A 21,255-nucleotide genomic window follows, 5' to 3' on the forward strand; every position below is an offset into this window, starting at 1 on the left:
TCTTTGGGCACTCTTCAGGTGTCCACTCCTCATCATCCAATTTAGAGGGATCCAAGACCTCAGGGTACTTTCTTCTCAGTCCTTCCCACATGGAGTTTCTATAGCGATTAAAGGGGACTTCATCATGTTGATTAGTGCCCATCATTTGTGTTAGTCCAACCTTTCCTGCTAATTCTTCAGTGTCATGTTTTCCCATGACATGCATTAGCAAGGCTTTTATGTCACCTAAAGACAAGGTTACCCCTGCAGTGCCCTCTTCTAAGGCAGTTATCCATCTCCCAGCTCCTTGGGTGATGTCTGGCAGTCTGTTGGCCAGCCCCACCATGTCTGTCCAGCTCCATGGGGTATACACATGATGACCATTTCTAACCACCAATGGGCATATGAGGTCTTCGTCCTCCTCTTCTTCTGTGCGGACTCCATACTGTCTTCCAGATCGAGTGCGACTGACTGGTTCCAGGCAGTCCATCCAGTCGGTTATATTCTGTTCTAAAGCCGCTATGTCTTTGGTTACACATTGTTGTCTTTGCCTGAGTCCGGCCTCTTTTGCAGTCTCAATGATGATCTCACCAGAAATTTTTCGGGTGGGTGGCTCTATAATGTGATTCCCTTGATTGGGCGTCGATTGCTGTAATATTCTTCTTTCCTCGGCGTCCCTATGTCTTTGTATTCTTTCCTTCGCTAGCCGAAGTTGCTCAGCTAGTTCTTCATTATCTCTTCTGGCCAGATCCAGTGTGTCACAGAAGCTCTTGTGCCACTCTTCGGAGCCTCTATAGCCTGTGAAGGTCCAGTCGGCTGACTTATGGTGGGAGGGGACGGTTTTCAGTGGACCTCGATGTGCAGGCGGAGCCTTCAGGTCTCTCTCTTTATCCTCGTCTGCCTCCGTGTCACTGTTATTTATGGCCCCCCCTGCTGGTCGTGGTGTGCGACCACTTACTTTCGGACTTGGAGACCTTGTATGATCCATTTGACAGACTGAGGACCTGTCTCCTTGTGGCTCTCGAGCTTTTAGTGTCAGTGTGAATTTGCCCTCCACATCCATGCCTTGGTCCTCTTCACGAGTTCCTAATACAAATTGTCCAGCTGTCTTCCCCATATCATGACGTTTATATGGGGGTGGCTCTGCTTCCCAGCTCGGTGCACTGGCTTTAGTCTCTTTGGATCTTTCCTCTGTCATTTTTTCTCTTTTCTGCTGTAGCCTCTGTGCTTCCTGCTTGAACAAGGCCAAAACTTCTTTTTCTTCAGTGCGTTTTTTGTTGTTTTTTACGTTCTTCTGCTGATCTTTAATTTCTTTTTTCTGTATTTCTACCGCAACTGCTTCACACATCACCGGATCAAATGATCCCACCAAAGGCCATTGCCTGCCCCCATGTGACCTTTTGTGCCACTTTCTCATACATTGGTTGGCCTTAGTGCGTTTTCCTGGATATTTTCTTAGTACTAAGTCTAGCGGGGTACTTTCCCGACCTTGACCTTGAGAGTTACCCATGTAACCCTGACAAACGCTATGTGAGGTGTTTCTATGGTGTTCTGGTAGTCCCTCAGGGGCTGTCCTGATCCAGACCAATAACTTGCTGGCTGTAACACCTGTTTTGTAATCTTTTAAACCCTTAAAAGGATTAAATTTCCAACTGCTGTGCCCGTCTTCTTTTTCTTTAACTAAATATGAAAATTTACCTGTTTCCCACCGAACCTTCCTTGGGACCACAGTCAGAGTCAACCTAGGAAACAGTTCTTCACCTGGATCGGTTGGTAGTGTTACTAAATGATTTAATGGTATGCTAAGTTCTTTATTAGGGTCAGCACAAAGCAGCTCCAGCCACGGGGTTAAACCCTGATGCCACAGACGTCTTATCAGCAGCTCCCAATTAATTAGAGGGAATTGTTCTTTCTTTTGCTTCAGATTGATTACCTTAGTAATCTGCCATAATTTCTGATTGATCTCTTGTTCGTCCTGCCAATGTTCTGCTCCTACCCTGTCAAAATAGGTCCTTTCCAGCCAAAAATGTGTCCTGATTCCCTGGGTTTCGATGTCTCCGTCAGTCAAGTAATGTTCTGGGAGTATTATTTCATCATCACTTAAGTCTCCCATCAATGACTGTCCCAAGCATTGATCAGTCTGTCAGCTTTTTCACTATAATCTAAGCTTTATCTCTTTTGATTTATAACCAACTTTATTTATTTAATCCTCTTACAACCCTAACACTTCCTAATGTCTTTGCTCCCGACTTTCTTCTATTTTCCTTCTAATTTTTTAACTTTCTGCTTCTTCTTTCTTTTTCTGCTATGTTTGTTTATTAGTTTTCTCTCTTTGAAATAATATCTACCTTTTCTGTATTTACATAGCACTCTTCTCCTGTCTTTTTCTTCACTGTCTCTGTTTCACACTTTACTCTCTGCCTGTCATGCCCCTCCCAAGTCCTCCTGTTGGGTCTAAATACCTCCCCCTCGTACTCTTTCACATTAATCTTGTATGTCAGCCAGCTTGCAAGCCCACAGCTTTTTGCTTGCACCTCCCTGCTTACTCTCCACTCTCCCACACACAATTTTCAACAGCTTTATACACAAAAATTATTAAAAACAACTTTCTATATATCTCTATCTAGACTTCTGCCACTTTTCACTCCGCGGCTTTAAACAACCTTTTTATTCACTTAACACCAATGTGTTCTGTTTAAGCATGTATCTCTTCTTCACGTTAGACAGCTTCTCCGGTGCTGTCAGCAACTTCATATATTACTTTTTTACAAGCCCTCTTTGAGCGTACAATATTTCATTTACTTCTACGCCTTACCGCGCCTCGCGTGCGTATCCTGTGCTTAATATATTATTTTTCACCAGCTCCTTTCTGAGCATACAATATTTCATTTATTTCTACGCCTTACCGCGCCTCGCGTGCGTATCCTGTGCCTTTCTGCACTTTCTTCTACCTTTTTTCACTTACTGAGCTCCTCGTGAGCTTAATGTGCCTTTGCACTGAAAATATTCTCTTTTTCTTTTCTTATAAAAAAACTCATATTACTGTGTACTTAATTACTTATTCTTCTCCCACGCCCCACAAGCGTGTATCTGGTGCCTTACTGCACTATTTTCTGCTTCATTAATTCTCATGTATTCTGCACTAACTCTTCATTTATTTTATTTTTTATAGTTTTTCTCTTTTCTTAAAAAATGACGTCCTTTATTGAGCTCTTTTACTTACTATCAGCTGTGCCACTTTGCACTTTTAAATCTCTTTATCACGTACGGTATTTCTACTGCGCCCCCTCAGGCGCTTATCTTGTGCTTCCTCTGCACGTATTCTCTGTTAAACTCTTTTTTCTCACTTATTTCACTTCAGTCTCTGTTAAACTCTTTAAATAACCTTGTATTACCTTGTATCTATTTGTCAGTATACTCCCCTAAATTAACCCCTACAGCGCATGCTATCAGCCGGCACGTTAGTAACGAATTTCAACACCAATTATTCTCCAAGCATCCAGGTTAGTTCTTCACGCACTCTTTCCGCACCAGAGTTCATGAACATTCCTGACCTTTCACTCACACAGACATTCTTTTTCCCCGGGAACACACACACCTTCTGAGCATTTTATCTACAAGGCCTGATAATTTTCAATCTTATCTTTTTTTTTTTGGTCTCTTATCAATTTTCTTAGTCCAGGTTCTTTTGGGTAAGAGGCAATTAAAAAAAATATCACCTGTCAACTTGGGCGGAAATCCCGACTCACTCCTCCAGATCGTGCAGAAATTATAAAAGGTTTCTGCTTACCTTTTAGTCGTGATCACTGTTATTTACGGTCTGGAGGGATGAGCTGGACTGCCCCAGGCTGCCGGAATGCCCCTGGACCCTCCTGAAGCTGGCTCGCCAAGTTCTGTCGCGGCTCGTCTTTTTGGTCTTCTCAGGATGTCGTCTTTTAGATAACACAAACTAATTGCAAGTGATATGCTAGAAAGAGGACACAACACTTTAGAATAATTCAGCCTTAAGCAAGATAAAATGCAAAGTTTATTTAAGCCTTCGACACAAAGCTTAGACAAACTGAGTCCTCTAGAGAGACTGAATATGACAACCGCGCTCGTCTATTTATTGGAGACCCGCGGGCATCGCTCCTCCTTCGACTTTTTTATTTATTTCATTCCCAAGACATGGTTTTCTATTGGAAGCGTCCTCTAGTGAACCCTAAGCAGGTGTTAGGCCATTATTTCAATGTGACAAATGCTCCCATTAAAACATGAAGGATTTACAACTGATTTTTTTAAAAGACCTTCAGCCACAGGTGCAGCTGGCCTGAGGCCCCCTCCGCACGTGGCCTCAGCCACACGTGCAGCTGGCCTGAGGCCCCCGCACGTGGCCTGCGGGAAAGCACCTAAAAGGCCTTGGAAAGCCCCTGACAGACTAAATGACTAATAGAGCCCTTTTTTTGGTTTGAACACCTGCTAGTTCAACCAGAGGACATACAGTTCGGATCAGGACACTTGATAGTTCATCACAGTTCAAATATGGACCTAAAAATTCTTCTACACGATTGTGATTGTGCATGAGCTGGACATGCCCCAACATGTCCTGGAAGGCTTCATCACGGCGTTGCTTTGCGCCATGCACCTCTTTCCATGACAAAAACTCCTGTAACAGTGGAATGTGCCGTTCATTTCTAAACTGGACGCTGTCTTGATCCGGTATGTCGTCTGACTAGCACAGGAATTGTGAAAAGACGTGGACATCAGCACTTTTTCAGCACATTAAGACAGACGTGCGAAGGAGTTCCGCGCATCGCGGTGGAGCCGCATGGCGCAAAGCAGCGCCGTGATGAAGCCTTCCAGGACATGTTGGGGCATGTCCAGCTCATGCACAATCACAATCGGATAATCACACGACTGAAAAGCAACCGGAATCCATCTGAAATCCACCTGAAAGCCGTCCTGTGAGACCAACACCGAGGTGGTTTTGTCCCGCGTAATGAACGGCTCTGTGGCACGTCCCTCCGCTTTTCTTTCCATGAAAAAAACTCCTGTAATGGTGGAATGTGCCCAAAAAGTGCTGATGTCCACGTCTCCTGCCTTTTTGTGAAAGTCAGACGAGGTCCCGGATCAACAAAGCCTTCACATTAGAAATGATCTGGTTGTTTCAGCGTGGTCTGAGCATGTCGATCAGCTCTGGGAGCGCACCGCGCTCTCAGCAGTTGTGAGCCGTCCTTAAAGCGGCAGTAACACTCCGTAATCTGTATAATCCCCATAAAATGGTCCCTGAAAGCCATATTAATTTTCCGAACGGTGTCCACCTGGAGGTCTCTCACAGTTTCTGGAAAAAAATTGATGCAGCAAAGCTCCAAATCGTTCAGACATTTATTCGCAATAAAAATCCGACGAGAGGGGTGGACCACTGCTCACACAAAGCCTGCTCACAGGCGAATGATGCAACTGACAGGCGTGTAAAAACTCATGCATGGGCACAAAGGTTCAAGCTTGGCTGATGCAATCACACGTGATACAAATCCATATGGTTTTTGAAAAAATAAAAAGGTCCGATACTTTTCTCACAGACCTCGTATGTCCAGATTTTGCTGCTGTTGTAATTCCGTTACCATAGAATTGCCCATGTATGTATGTATTTGTATTATGAAGGTAAGTTATTTATAATAAGTTACAATAAAAAGTAATACTTTGTTGTTTTGTTTTAACATTCTAAAATGGTGAAAATGTCTGTTAATCTCCAGGCAGTTGTAAAATCAGTCCGTCTCCGTTATTGAAATGTATTTATTTATTTGTGTCACAGGTTGTCAGTGTGATGTTGGCGGTGCAGTTGGAGTGGGATGTGATGACACGTCAGGACAATGTCGCTGTCGAAAGAATGTGGTTGGCCGAAAATGCAATGAGTAAGAGCTGACTGATGATGTTAATAAAAATTTCTAAAATTTTTGCATGAAATGCAGTTCTCTCTCTCGTCATTGGAGATGGTTATGATTGGTGCCTAACTTGACTTTTGAATTTTGATGTATCATCATAGACCAGCACCAAACTACTACTTCCCCACTCTACACCAACTCAAATTTGAGGCAGAGGATGGAACAACACCCAATGCCAGGCCTGTGCGTTTTGGCTATGACCCTCGAGAGTTCCCAGAATTCAGCTGGAGAGGTTATGCTGTATTGTCTCCAGCACAGGTTCGTTCATACCATACAGGAAATACCTGTTCTAGCACTTCAGTACCTTTGACGCTGCCTTTTTACCGCAGTCATCTTTCTGCTTTTGCCTCCTTGCTGACGGTTCTACTTCTTCTCCAGCTCTTCTATAACTAACACTATGTCTCCTCAGCCAGAGGTGATCTTCATGCTTACCTTTGACTTTGCTGGCCCTTTCCAAATCATAATGCGCTACGCCACCCCCAAGCAAAAGCGGAGAGCTCGAGTGAGAGCACGGATCTTGGTGGTGGACCAAGCTACCTTTCAATCTTGTTGTGATTGTAAGTGAAGGACCCGCCTTTCTTTACACCAGAGGTGCCCAAGTCCGGTCCTCAAGATCTCCCTTCCTGACACTCTTAGTTGTCTCCCTGTTCCAACACACCTGAATCCAACGAAAGACCCGTTAGCAGGCTTTTAATGAGCCTTTCATTGGATTCAGGTGTGTTGGAACAGGGAGACAACTAAGAGTGTCAGGAAGGTAGATCTCGAGAACCGAACTTGGGCACCCCTGCTTTAAGCTTTCGAGTTTCCTCTCCTGATCTGGGTCCGGTTTCATAAAACAGTCTACTCTTTTAGTCTACTAAACTTACTTAGTCGACTAAGGTTAGTCACCCAACATTAGCTGTCTAATCTCCATTTTGCATCGATGGCTAAAGTTGTAGCTTAGCTGTCTAACGTTACTGGATGAATTTTATGGGTATAAGCGGCCTCGCCAGTACTGTTGCCAAGAAATGCCTCCAATGGGCAAGAATTTTGTTTACTTCTGGGTTGGTCGTCTGCTACAAATGTGGTAGAGTCCGCCGCACCAGAGGAGAAGCAATCAGTGTCCGTAAAAATCTCCAATGGATTATTCTGGTCCCGGAACACCTGCTACCGCTGCAAGTCTCTCCTTCCTTCCTGCTCCATCAAGTGGTGGTACATGATAACTGCCATTTTTGAGTTAAGGCACTGATGTTTTGTCAAGTAAAATATACTCAACAAAAATATAAACGCAACACTTTTGGTTTTGCTCCCATTTTGTATGAGATGAACTCAAAGATCTAAAACTTTTTCCACATACACAATATCACCATTTCCCTCAAATATTGTTCACAAACCAGTCGAAATCTGTGATAGTGAGCACTTCTCCTTTGCTGAGATAATCCATCCCACCTCACAGGTGTGCCATACCGAGATGCTGATTAGACACCATGATTAGTGCACAGGTGTGCCTTAGACTGCCCACAATAAAAGGCCACTCTGAAAGGTGCAGTTTTGTTTTATTGGGGGGGGGATACCAGTCAGTATCTGGTGTGACCACCATTTGCCTCATGCAGTGCAACACATCTCCTTCGCATCATCCGTGAAGAGAACACCTCTCCAACGTGCCAAACGCCAGCGAATGTGAGCATTTGCCCACTCAAGTCGGTTACGACGACGAACTGGAGTCAGGTCGAGACCCCGATGAGGACGACGAGCATGCAGATGAGCTTCCCTGAGACTGTTTCTGACAGTTTGTGCAGAAGTTCTTTGGTTATGCAAACCGATTGTTTCAGCAGCTGTCCGAGTGGCTGGTCTCAGACGATCTTGGAGGTGAACATGCTGGATGTGGAGGTCCTGGGCTGGTGTGGTTACACGTGTTCTGCGGTTGTGAGGCTGGTTGGATGTACTGCCAAATTCTCTGAAACACCTTTGGAGACGGCTTATGGTAGAGACATGAACATTCAATACACGAGCAACAGCTCTGGTTGACATTCCTGCTGTCAGCATGCCAACTGCACGCTCCCTCAAATCTTGCGACATCTGTGGCATTGTGCTGTGTGATAAAACTGCACCTTTCAGAGTGGCCTTTTATTGTGGGCAGTCTAAGGCACACCTGTGCACTAATCATGGTGTCTAATCAGCATCTTGGTATGGCACACCTGTGAGGTGGGATGGATTATCTCAGCAAAGGAGAAGTGTTCACTATCACAGATTTAGACTGGTTTGTGAACAATATTTGAGAGAAATGGTGATATTTTGTATGTGGAAAAAGATTTAGATCTTTGAGTTCATCTCATACAAAATGGGAGCAAAACCAAAAGTGTTGCATTTATATTTTTGTTGAGTGTAAGATTAGCCTCCTCTGTAGCAGGCTAAAAACTTTAGTCGGCTACGGAGGAGGCTAAGGCTAAGATTAGTCAACTAAATAAGATTAGACCTCTTTATGAAACTGGGCCCTGCTGATTAACCTGCTCTTGTTTTCTTAATCGCTTGGCCTGCCAGATGTGATTCGTACAAGCCCAATTCCAATAAATTTGGGACGTTGTGTGAAATGTAAATAAAAACAGAATACAATGATTCAACCTATATTCAATTGCTTTTTTGAAACGTGTTGCGGGCATCCATTTCAAAATGTTTGAACATTAAATATCTTGTTTTTGTGGTATATTCAATTGAATATAGCTGACGAGGATTTGATTTTTTTTTTTTTTTTTTACATTTTACGCAACGTCCCAACTTCATTGGAATTGGGGTTGTAATATTTTCAAGTAACATTAAATACCGTCATCTAATTGAGCTAGTGCCATTGCAGTCAGCTGTGTGCGGTTGCCATTCCCATGTTCTTACAGAATGAAATCAGAGTACCTGTGCATGTTGACCCCCAAGATGGGAAACAGCACTTATTCCGTGTGGTTCTGCGGTTCACTAACCCCAGCAGCAGCACAGTGACGGGTAGCATCATGGCTACCAATAACAAGGGCACCTCAGGTAAGGCTGCCTCTTATGTTCATTTCACATCTAACCCATCATGAATTAAATACATACAAGAACGAAGACATTTTGACATCATATGTGTCTCACTTAGTTTTCTGTGTGATATTACTAAAACGAGTCTTTTTAGGTTCTTTAGATGAACCCATAATATAATCAGGATATTCACAAAAATGAAAAATGGCTCAGAAGCAGATATACAAGATAGCATCCAAAAGGAGTGCCTAAACAGGGTTTCTTCATTAAAAGACAAAAATACTATAAAATGAAAGTTTTAGGTCACAATAAATACATTTGTGCCTAAATAAAGGGTTTTAAATTCAAAATGTCATCCAAAATGGCCACTACGTTACTGGTTTCCAGTGAAATTATCTACAATACATCAGAACAACAAACAAATTCATACAAACAGAACAGCATATTTTGGTGTCCATTTTGAACACCATCTTGCTTATATCTAGCACGAGGCTAGTTTTTGTTTATGGGAGCTTCTTGATCATCTAAGGAACTTAAAAAAGTTAATTTGGTTTTGTTTTTTTGGGGGGGTACAATTGGGTTGGTCCTGGAGCCACAACAAATTGTGTTTACTTATGATTGATGTTTTTCAGGGTCAAATCAGAGCAAGGAGGTGGTTTTCCCAAAGAGTCCCACCCCGGCCTTCCTCACTGTTCCAGGAGAGGGATTTGCTGAGCCCTTTGCATTGACTCCTGGGAAATGGATGGTTCACATACAGGCACAGGGAATTCTGCTGGTGAATTAACATGCGCAAAAAACTGACATTTCTCATGCATATATCTGTGCATTTATTCACTAAATGCACATTGTCACTGTCACCCCCAGGACTACTTAGTATTGCTGCCCAGGGATTACTATGAAGCACCGCTCCTGCAGAAAACGATCACACAGCCGTGCACATACTTACCCACTGCAACCAGAGACACAAAGTAATCCTGAAAATTGTTCTATTACTGTTGTTGGAAATGTGTTTTATGCTCAGTATGTATGTAGTAGATAAGTATGTTGCCTTTGCTTTTGACTATCAACAATGTATCACAGGAGTTTGGATCAGTCTAATGTGGTTCAATTTACCAATGAACCCTCGTAGATCCCATTCATGCATGTAAGAAGGTACATACAAATAATGTAAAAAAACCTGATTTTGGTCTTTGAATTGCCCTTTTAAAAAGTATTTTATACCGTAATGAAATGAATACAAATAAATGTTTTGGAGGGGATGATCAGAATCATAGTAGATCAAATTTGTCAATTACCTGGTGGGCTCTTCAGTGCAGAGATTGATCAATTTGTTAATTCAGATTTTTTTTTATCACAAAAGATTTGCCACCACTGATATGCAGTCGATGAAATCAACTCATTTGGCAGAGCAGATATATGTGACCTTTTGTTATCTCTCAGCCCAAGCAAGTTTTACTAGATTTGTATTGTTTTGTTCTCTTTCAAGGTCCGGTATATGTTTAAGCATTTTTAGATAAATCAGAATACAGCTAGAGTACAAAGTCACACTGTTGTGTATGTATTTTTTTGCACAGTAAAATCACCAGTGTTAAATTAACACTGACAGTGTACATATAGTCCCACTCTGGTCAGAGTAGGACTATATCTGCACTGGCAGTGTTAATTTAACAGTCAGTGTTAGTTTTACTCTGGTGATTTTACTGTGTGAAAGGTCACAGAAATTCATTTTGAAAGGCCACCCCAACCAACAGTAAAATACTTAAAATAAAAACTATTAAAACAAATTTTAATCAAGCCCACAGAATCAGACTGTCTTATCTCAACTGGCAAGCTGTTCCACATCCAAGGTGCACAGTAAGAAAAGGGCTGTGTGATCAGGTGACTTCTTTTTCATCTTTGGAACACACAGCAATCCTTTTTCTTTAGAACTCAGAGCAAGGGCTGGGACATAAGATGCAAATACATCAGCCAAGTATGAGGGCATTAAGCCATGTTAAATTTCATACCTTAATACGTTAAGTCAGACTTCACATAAACAGGAAACCAGTGAAAGACACCAAAACTGAAGTAATATGATCAAACCCTCTAGTCCCATTCAGGGCTCTGGGATGTTGTTTAAGGTCAAGGTCATACTGCTGTTGTGACTTATGTGTAGAATAACTTCACAATATCATTTCCAAAATCTTAGCCTATTCTTGTCACATATTTTGTTTACATAACCTTGCATCCATTATAAAGGATGCATTACAATTAAAAAAAAATGCAGTTATATATAAAAAATAGCATTATTTGCCCAAATTAAGTAGCTACATATATTTAAGTTGACTTTGGTTTTCTTGCAGGTGATAAGTAGTCTGCATGCTAATAAAAACAAGCTAAATTTGACGTTTTTATATCATTTGTTTCTCTTGATGGAAGAATAATTGTTGTTTTTGTGTATTTATATGTCATTACCAGCTGCCTCTTGTATAAGAATGTTGCCATGGATGGGTTCAGCTCTGCACTGGGCTCAAAAGGAAAGCTATCTAACCGCAGTGGGCGCAAGAGGCGGCAGGCGCGTGTGCAGCGTCCCACCCCAAATCACCCTGAGATGGCTCTTCTCAGTGGCAAACAGGTGGGAAGGCTTTTCAGACTGACACAGCTAAACACAGTGTGATGCTGCCCAGTACAACCACAGACTTATCCATGAGCCACTGAGCAGCTCCCTTGAAGCAGGTGGGGATTAAGGGCTTTACTCAAGTTCCCACTAATAGATTTAACCTGCTGCTCGAGGTATCAAACCAGTGATGTATTTATGGGATTCAGAAATAGTTTAGGTATTGTAGAGATGAGTTTTGCAGCCGGTCTGCTCTGTGTCAGCCTGATCCCGTCAGATCTCAGAAGGTAAACAGAGCAGGATCTGATTAGTACTTGGATGGGAGACCTCTTTGGAACACCAGCGGCTGTGTGTTTCTCCGGGTAAAACTGGAGTTGTCAGGAAGGGCATCCGGCATAAAACTTGTGCCAATTACTGATGCAGATCTGGCTGTATCCGCTGTGGCAACCCCGAACAAAAAACCGGGAGCAGCCAAATGAACAACATTGTAGAGATGAGTTTTAAAGCATGAGTGGTTCAAAATCCACTAGTAAGTAATGTTTATTGATATAGCACCTTTCACAGACAAGGAAAGTCACAAGGTGCTTCACAAAAGACACACATAAATAAAAATTTTGAGAATAAAAGACAATGTACATCACAATAAAATAACTCTAAGACACACACAGTGGTCATAAAACAGCCCTTTCGCTACTAAGGATTGAATGCCTGGAGAAACAGTAGGGTTTTAAGTTTGCTCTTAAAAACATTGACAGAGTCCAGCGAATGAAGAGACAAAGGGAGATCATTCCAGAGCCTTGGTGCAACGGCCTGGAAAGAGCGACCTCCTCGGGTTTTAAAGTGGGTACGAGGGACCCTCAGAAGGTTCTGATCCACTGACCTCAGCCGAGCGGGAGTGTAGGGACATAACAGGTCTCTAATGTAGGAAGGAGCCTGGCCATGCAAAGCTCTAAAAGTCAGCACTAGGATCTTAAAATGGAAACGCAATGACACTGGGAGCCAATGAAGAGACTTTAAAACAGGAGAGATATGAGTCCTTCTGCTTGAGCGAGACAGCAGCCTTGCTGCAGAATTTTGGACCTGTTGCAGACGGGACAGCTCCTTTTTGTTCAGAGAGGAAAACAAACTGTTGCAGTAGTCCAAATGAGAAGATACACAGGCATGAATAATCAACTCAAGATCATCTTTTGAAACAACTGATCTGAGTTTGGAAATCGTCCTCAGCTGGTAGAAACAGTTTTTGCTTAGCTGCTTGGAATGATGCGGAATGACATTTCTTTATCAAAGATAACACCTAGGTTTCTCAGGCTAGATTTTGCAGATGAGCTCAGAAGACCTAAATACTGTTTAATCCCCGGAATGACATCATCGGGGGCAACCACCAGCACCTCGGTTTTATCCGAATTTAACTGCAGCGAATTTGCACCAAGCCATTGTTTTATTTTCTCAAGGCAGTTCAGTAGAGAGTCCAATTTCTGGATCTCAGGGGCTTTGAATGAGCAGTAAATTTGGATGTCATCAGCAAATTAATGATAAGAAACATCAACAAACTCCTGAATAATCTTTCCCAAGGGGAAAACATAGAGCAAAAACAAAATTGGCCCCAAAACAGAACCCTGGGATACACCACATGTCAAACTGGCAGAGTCAGAAATGATCTGATTTGCAGTGACACTAAAGCTACGACCTGACAAATAAGAGATGAACCATGCTAGAACAGTCCCTGACAAACCAACCAAATTGCTTAGTCTTGTTTGCAGGATTTTATGATCGACAGTGTCAAATGCGGATGAGAGGTCTAATAGGACTAGAACAGTGCATTTTCCACAATCCGCAGACATCAAAATATCACTAGATACTTTGAGTAGGGCGGTTTCCGTAGAGTGATGCCTGCGGAAACCAGACTGATAGGTGAAAAACATGTTGGAAGTCACTAAGAAGGAAATTAGCTGATCATAAACCACCTTCTCCAAGACTTTGGACAGGAATGGATGTTTGGAGATAGGTCAGACGTTTTTCAGATCAGAAGGGTCCAGATTAGGCTTTTTGAGAAGTGGTTCCACAAATGCATGTTTAAAAGAGCTGGGGAATACACCAGAAGACAGGGAGACATTTATCAACTTGGTAACCCAGGGGCCAATGACATCAAACACATTAACAAGGAGTCTACACGGTAGAACATCAGAAGGACATACAGAGGGCTTCATCCTGGTTGAAACCTGGTTATCAAAGCTGAGATATCAGCCTGTGTTACAGGATTAAAAGAGGACCATGTACGAGGAGCAGGCTCAACAACATCAGGGACACCGTATGTGTGCAAAGGGAGATTAGCTCTGATGTCCTGAATTTTGCAGACAAAAAACTTAAGAAAACCATTGCTGTCAGCGTTGCAGGATACAGGTGTTAATGGAGCAACAGGACACACAATAGAGCTGATAGTGTCAAACAGCACCTGGGTTTTTTTCCTATTTAAGAAGATAAGCTGACGAAAATATTCAGATCTGGCATTTTTTAGCATTTCATTTAAAGAGGACATAAGTTCCCTGAGGTGCAACCTATGGACCTCAAGTTTAGAAGACTTCCACTAGTTTCCGTTTGTGATGGAGAGACTAGGAGGTGATGGTCTAGTGGTTAAGCGTTGGCTTGAGACCAGAGGATCCTCCGTTTCTGACCGGAAAATCAGTAAGAGCCCTTGGGAAAGGTCTTGAATCCCCCAATTGCTCCCGGTGTGTAGTGAGTGCCTTGTATGGCAGCATCATGACATCAGTGTGTGAGTATGGATTAATGTGAGGCATCATTGTAAAGAGCTTTGAGCTTCTGATGCAGACAGAAAAGTGCTATATAAATGCAGTCCATTTACCATTTCGTCTCCAGTCATCAATAGTCAAGCAATGGTCTCTTTCCTAACCCTGGTGCTTGGGACCTAAATTACTGTGCATTTTCCATTTTTTCCTGCTCCAAGTGGACATAATAAATTAAATCTAAATGCTGTTGATGATTACTCTTGTTTATTCTTTTGTTGCCCATTTTTATTACATTTAAATACTGCATGTTTAATATTTGATAACGTACCATGTTCTGTCCTGTGTCTCTCAGTCTCAGCTCCAGCTCAGTCTGCGTGTGCCTCACCCCGGTCCATACGCTCTTGTTCTGGAGTACGTCAGTGAGGTGGACATGGTCCAGAATGTTAACTTAGTTATCAGTGGGCAGTCAGCAAGAGCCAACATTTACAGTTGTGCCTTCAGGTGTGTCCTGTATTTGTTGATGTCATGTGTAAAAATCTGGTATTTCCAGATCACAGAGTGCCAGATAATACGGAGCGTGTTTTGTTTAACTGTGTTCAAATGCTCGCAGCTTCATGTGCCGGAGTGTGGCAGTGGACAGCGGTCACCGTGTTGCATTCTTGCAGCTCACACACACAACGGTGTTGCTCCTGCAGACTTCCACCGACTCATTCCTGCTGGTAAGAGGCATGTTTGTTTGAACTTCTGTATGGCACAACACAAAAAGAAAAAACATATTTATTGTGTCATGAAACATTATTTTGAAGGGCCACAAAAAGCTCCATGGATTTATGCACATCGGCATTTCAAATTGATTCATTTACTTGATCCATTTAGAATACAGCATTCATAACATTTATGCATTATTGTACAAAAATCAAAAGGAACTCCACCTTTAAATAGCATTTATGCCACTTTGTTACCTAATTTGGACAAAGTTAATCCACTTAGAGCTGTCAATTGATGCAATATCTTTAAAGCTACAGTGTTGTAGGATTTAGGGGCGTTTATTAGCATAAATTGAATATAGCATTCTTAACCACCATTCATTAGTCTGTAATTACCTACAACAATGAATCTCTGTGTTTTCATTTGGGATGGGACGACTAGTCGTAATAGTCGACTACGACTAGCTAACATCCGACTAGTTAACTATTTTGTATTACTCAACTAGTTGAAAGCCTTTTATTAAGTTCATTTAATCCTTGAAAGAATAGACCTGCTGGAGCTGCCACCAGTCCACCACTATGTGAAGAAAGTGTGTGAACCTTGGCAGGTGAATTAGTCAGCTCAAACAGGTCATCTGTGCCTAGTACATGAATGCAGGAATTGTCTTTGTGCTAATGCTGTTTTTTATATTTGTAATTTTTTGCTTATATCTGTTAAAATAAATGTCCCATTTGAGTTTTACTATGAAGATTCAAATGGGCTTAATTCATTCAGTGTCAGATTTAGCCATCGACTAGTCAACTAATGATTTTCATTTGTCAAAATGGTACCCGACTAGTCGACTAATGATTTTCATTGGTCGTTCCAACCCTATGTTTCATAAGCTTTGAATGAGCCCTTCATATGTACATTGGAACGCCCCCTCATGTTGGCTGTCATGTTGATATAGTCGCCCAAAATAGACAGACTTACTCTGCCTATTGTATTTTGCAATGTGGCCAAAATCAATGAGGAATCAGTGTTGCTTCCCTGTACAGTGTCTGTTTGTTGGTTGCTTGGCAGTCTAACAAGCTTGAGAACCCTCATTTTTGTGAAATGTAGGAAACACCGTTGATGAAGAAACAAAACATGAAGAGAAATAAAACTGTGACCAGTGACAGCATAATGGAATCTGCAATCTTCACCACAAGATGACACTAAATCCAACACACTGTAGCTTTAAACACAGATATAAAACAAGGGAACTTGCTAAATCACAACTGTCTTCTAGTGAGATCATTCCACTGGTTACCATGGTAATAGAGTAGATGGTTTTGTCCTCTGTGCTTGTCTAACCAGTTGGTCACATTAGTGACAAGAAACAAGTGGTCGCTATGCCTTCAGGTAGGTGAGACCAAACAAGAGGAGACGTTTACTTGATGCAAATGCTAAGGGGCGGCTGGTAATCCACGTGAAGGCAGTGTGACGGCAGCGTGGTACGTTGGGTGGATGCTCGTACAACGTAATCCAAGATGGTGGAATATGCTCACAGACAGCTTTATTTCTGTATCAGTCTGATATGTTTGACCTTTTTTTTTTTTTTTTGCTCATATTTTGTAAAAGTTAGCAAAAAAAAAAAAAAGGAAACCCCAAACAAAACTCTTAATAAAATCCCTGTTTTTGTAATCAAATAATACCTCTGAGGGGATTTATGGCTTCTTACCGGACATTAGCAAGCTAACTACTGATACAGGAGAATCACAGTAACACATTTTACTGAAACAAATCAATTGAACTTTGGTTCCGTCACGTAGTCATGTGGTATAAATGCTCGTAGGGACAGTGTCAGGTTTGCCCGTCCTTTATCATCTGTCATTAAACATTGTGTACAGTAACGTCAGTAACCATGAGCTGGCCACGCCCCAGGAACACTCATCAAGCAACAGTCGCCACCTGCTTATCGCCCTCATTTGTAGCTAATCTGACTTTAAGGTTAACACTTCTTTCATCCACCGAACATCCTACCATCTGGTGGTGGTTTAATGTAACTATAATTTCTAATTTCTTTTATAATTACATTAGACACCATAGTGAGGATTGATTGAATGTGTTTGTTTGTCTATATGTGGCCCTGTGACAGACTGGTGTCCTGTCCAGGGTGTACCCCGCCTCACACCCTATATCTGCTGGGATAGGTTCCAGCCCCCCACGACCTGATCTTGGACTTGGATAAGCGATTAAAAATGAGTGTGTTTGTGTGTGAGAAGATTGGTTGTAAATACATGTGTTTTACAGCCATCAAATTTTTGCAGCAGGTTTTTGGAAGCTGTTTGTTATGTGCCGACACGGGTTGAGGAGCGGACCTGCGTCTGACTGAACCCAGCGCTAAATAATCAGAAAGCGGTTCCAAAAACAAAACAAGTTTATTTTCCCCTTTTGTGCAATACTTCGTGTACAACATAAAAGTGCGTTTGTTTGGCGGAGTGAAGGACGGCGCGCTCTCCAGTGCCCAAAGGGATCGAAGCCCGGCGCTTCTGGACTCAACTTCACCGCCAAACACCCCCCAGGTGGACACGACAAACTGACTCTGTGAAGGATAGAAGAGGTGAGGTAAGTCAACAGCTACAACTAATATCCTTCAAAGGCACACACTATCAGCAACACATTCAGGTCTGAATTTAAGCTTTATGTAAATGAGCAGCTTCTCACAACAGGTGGAGGATCATCAGTCCGCACGCCACGGCCGTGAGAAGCCAGCTGCACAATTCTCATCAATGTTCAAATATACTGCGTAACAAAATACCAAATTACTATTAACACTTATTCAGACAATCAATCACCTCTGATGTGTGCTGACAGCATGTGTCCCTCACCCGTCCTCCTTCACAGGCACGATGTGTCAAACCCAGGCGCGGTCCTCAGCGTCTCACAAACGAACGTCACAAGGTCGAGTTCCCGGCAATTCTGCTTGAATCACTCATGGCTTAAATGCAGAACGCCATCTCATTATCTGCTTCAGCTGAAAGTCTTTAAGTCTGCACGTGAGCATCATCCACAGGTGCTGCGAGTCATTAGGCCTGCACATGAACATCCTCCACAAGTGCAGCCAATAATGTTGATGAGGGTGAAGGATTCTTCTGCCAGCACCGTCTCCACAGACAAAAACCAGTTTGCATACCACCTGGAGAGCAAAGAAAAGAAAACAACACAAAAACATCCAGCCAAACCCCCCAACACACAACACTGTTTTAAGCCCTTTTTACAAATCTTATCACAAATGATCACGGTTGACTGGCGCTTTAAAAGTTTAAATCATCACAGCGCTTCAATATTCAGATCATCACAGACCTGATCAGCTCTAATCAGGTCAGCGGACCTGATGAAGAAGCAACTGGCGCTTTAAAAGTTTAAAGAGTCACAGCATTTCATTCACAGCAGCATTTACCACAGCCAGACTCATCAGCATTCTGTACACAATGAAAATGATCCACTGAGACACAAAAATAAAAGTAAAATCATGTTAAATTACTCTGTTTCTGACCCGCACCACACCGTGCAGTACTGATCTGAACCACTCGGTGGAAACGGGGCTGTCGGCATGTGGTCGTCAAGGTGTGACAGCTGCATTAATTTATGCCAGCGTTTTTAATAAATGGTTTGACAGAGCAACCGTACGCTACTATAAGCAAGTCTAGGAATGCAACGATGCTCCGTCACGCACCAGCCTACACAGGGATTAGCCAAATGTGCACAATTTTCCAGCGTATTCCAAACACATTTTAGCGCAACTGTATGCAAACCTGGTGTGAAAGGGGCTTTAGTGGAGGGTCTGCTGAAATACAGTGTTAAACGTCAGTGTGCTTCTCTCTGTAGTACAAAGTGTATGCAGTGCCTGCAGAGGACTTCTCTATGGAGTACGTGGAGCCCAAGGTGCTCTGTGCCTCCATTCATGGCCCCTTCAATGAAGTCAGGTAAGTAACTTTTAAGGTGTCCCACCGTATGGCTCGAAACTAGAGGACAGTTTTGCACTCTTGCTGTGGAGTGTGGAGACATGTCTTCTAGCTGTCACTACCTGTGTTCTTTTAGCTGGACAACTTGACTTTACCTGAGGCTAAACTCACTGAATCTGTCATTGTGCACATAAACCACCTTATGTGTGAGCTGCAAACATATTATAGCTGTGAAGAAGTAGTCAAGGCGTTTACTGAGTAATTCAGCCTCAACAACGTGGACTTTTTATGAGCTCACATTCTTTTTTGCATTCAGATGATCTGTCCTCAGAATTTGTTGGATTACTCAGATACTTTTCAATACATTCCTTAATTTAATAAAACAGCTGCTTCCATTCCTTTATTTTGAAGTGTCAACGAGCTCATATAATTTTGATGTGTTTTTAAATTACATAAAAGTTGCCGAGCTGTTGTAAAGAACATTGTCGACATTTTTTGTTTAACTTTCGCAAGTTGAGCCGTTTTACTGATGAACAGATTTTTATGAAATGTCATAAAAAATTTAGGTGAATTCATGTATGGGTGCAAAGTCAATACATTTTAAAAGGTTCAAATGTTTATTATTTTTATATGGCATGTTTGAAACCAGTTTTCATAAAGATTGGCAAAAATGTTGGTGTTATTTTGAAACAGGTTACAGAGGCAGAGCTGTAATATTTTAGAACTTTTTTTTTAAACTGCAAGATAAGCTGTTTTACACATGAATGTTTTGTTGTTTTTTTGTTAGTTACAGTTTTGTGTGGATCAGGATAAAAGGTGGAGCCAGAAAATAATAATAAGTATAATCATAATAATTCTTCTTCTTATTATTATTATCATCATTATATTTTTTATTTTATATAGTTTGCATGTTCTCCCCGTGTTTGCGTGGGTTTCCTCCGGGTGCTCCGGTTTCCTCCCACATCCAAAGACATGCGGGTTAGGTGGATTGTAATCTTTAAAAAAAAATTGTCCTTAGGTGTGCGTGTGGGTGGGTCTGTTTGTTTGTCTATTTGTGGCCCTGCGACAGACTGGCTTCCTGTCCTGGGTGTATCCCGCCTCATGCCCTATGACTGCTGGGATAGGCTCCAGTCCCCCGCGACCCTTAATTGGACTGAGCGGTAGAAGATGGATGGATATACATATATATATATATATATATATATATATATATATATGTGTGTGTGTGTGTGTGTATAAATAATATGTGTGTAAAACTGTCTTTTAAAGCATTGCTTTGATTTCAACAAAAGGAAAACTGAGGGGAATCGTGACACATTAAAAAAATTCATATTAGAGTGAAATGGGGTGAAAATTGAATGTTAATGAGAAAACATGAGGATAGTTATCAGGATTAGTGCAGATTCAAGCTGTTTCCGAGGTTATAACCTCTGAGTGTCCACGTTGTTTCTGTCAAAAACTTCAAACACTATCAGCAGGGTCGAAGTAAAACCTTTTGTTTGTCTTCGATGTTCGTAGTCAGCACTGTGTGCAGATGCAGTTCCGTAAGCCTCCCGATGCTTGGATTTTGGAAGCAGCTCGTGATGGCCAGCGATCCTCCGTGCCCGACGTTGCCCCTGACGGAGTGGAGACTATAGAGCTGAGACGGAGACGACAGTCCAGGGCGGTGCATGCCCGCGAACCCCAGTGTGATGGGGTCCTGCTTAAATACCCGCAGGTATCACAGGAAAAACTCTTACAGTACATACCGTCCACCCCTCGCCATCTCGTGCTCTCAGCTCGAGGCGGCCAATAAATGCGCTTTGCCTGAACATGAATGTTTAGTTTTTGTGTGTGTGATTCATAATGTTAGTTGTCTGTAACATTTCTTTGCAGACACAGATTAGTTTTACACCCAGAGTGCCGCTCCCGGGCAGGTATGTGGTGGTGCTCCATTACCGCCAGCCTGAACATATCTCATTCCCGGTGGAGGTCAAAGTGGACGCAGGGCGTGACTGGACCGGTGAGTGTGTTAAGAGTAGGCTATGAAGCTCAGATAGAATTAGCGTTTTCCCTACAAAGCCTTAATAGAGGGGTGGGTCATCTTCTCCTTTGGTCTCCTCAGCTTACGTCCGTTTTTCCTCTGCAGGTTCAGTAAATGCCTCCTTCTGCCCCGCTGTCTCCGGCTGCAGGGACGTTGTCGTCGCTGACGGCCGCATTGCTCTTGATTTGAAGCCGGAGTCCTGGCGGCTGCCCACCATCTCTGTGACCATACCGCCTGGAAAAACCCTTGAGCTGGTCAGCACATGATTATCTCAGTCATTACTCATCTTCTGCTAGCAGGCAGCCACAAACCAAAGCAGGGTGGGGTATAAGTTGGTGGTGTATTTGTCATCAGATGTAAAACAGCA

General features: G+C 42.4%; 1 protein-coding gene across 1 annotated transcript in view; it reads left to right on the forward strand.

Moving 5' to 3' along the window:
• LOC117521102 (laminin subunit alpha-3-like) overlaps nucleotides 1-21,255 on the forward strand; it is a 243,840-nt gene that overhangs the window by 94,139 nt on the left and 128,446 nt on the right. Inside the window, 12 exon segments of the mRNA XM_034182417.1 lie at nucleotides 5,774-5,873; nucleotides 6,005-6,161; nucleotides 8,771-8,909; nucleotides 9,521-9,663; nucleotides 9,753-9,856; nucleotides 11,346-11,502; nucleotides 14,581-14,729; nucleotides 14,839-14,947; nucleotides 18,789-18,886; nucleotides 20,384-20,582; nucleotides 20,741-20,867; nucleotides 20,994-21,142. Of these exon segments, the coding sequence (XP_034038308.1) occupies nucleotides 5,774-5,873; nucleotides 6,005-6,161; nucleotides 8,771-8,909; nucleotides 9,521-9,663; nucleotides 9,753-9,856; nucleotides 11,346-11,502; nucleotides 14,581-14,729; nucleotides 14,839-14,947; nucleotides 18,789-18,886; nucleotides 20,384-20,582; nucleotides 20,741-20,867; nucleotides 20,994-21,142 (1,631 nt within the window).

The sequence above is a fragment of the Thalassophryne amazonica genome, chromosome 12 (genome assembly GCF_902500255.1).
Source record: "Thalassophryne amazonica chromosome 12, fThaAma1.1, whole genome shotgun sequence".
NCBI lineage: Eukaryota > Metazoa > Chordata > Actinopteri > Batrachoidiformes > Batrachoididae > Thalassophryne > Thalassophryne amazonica.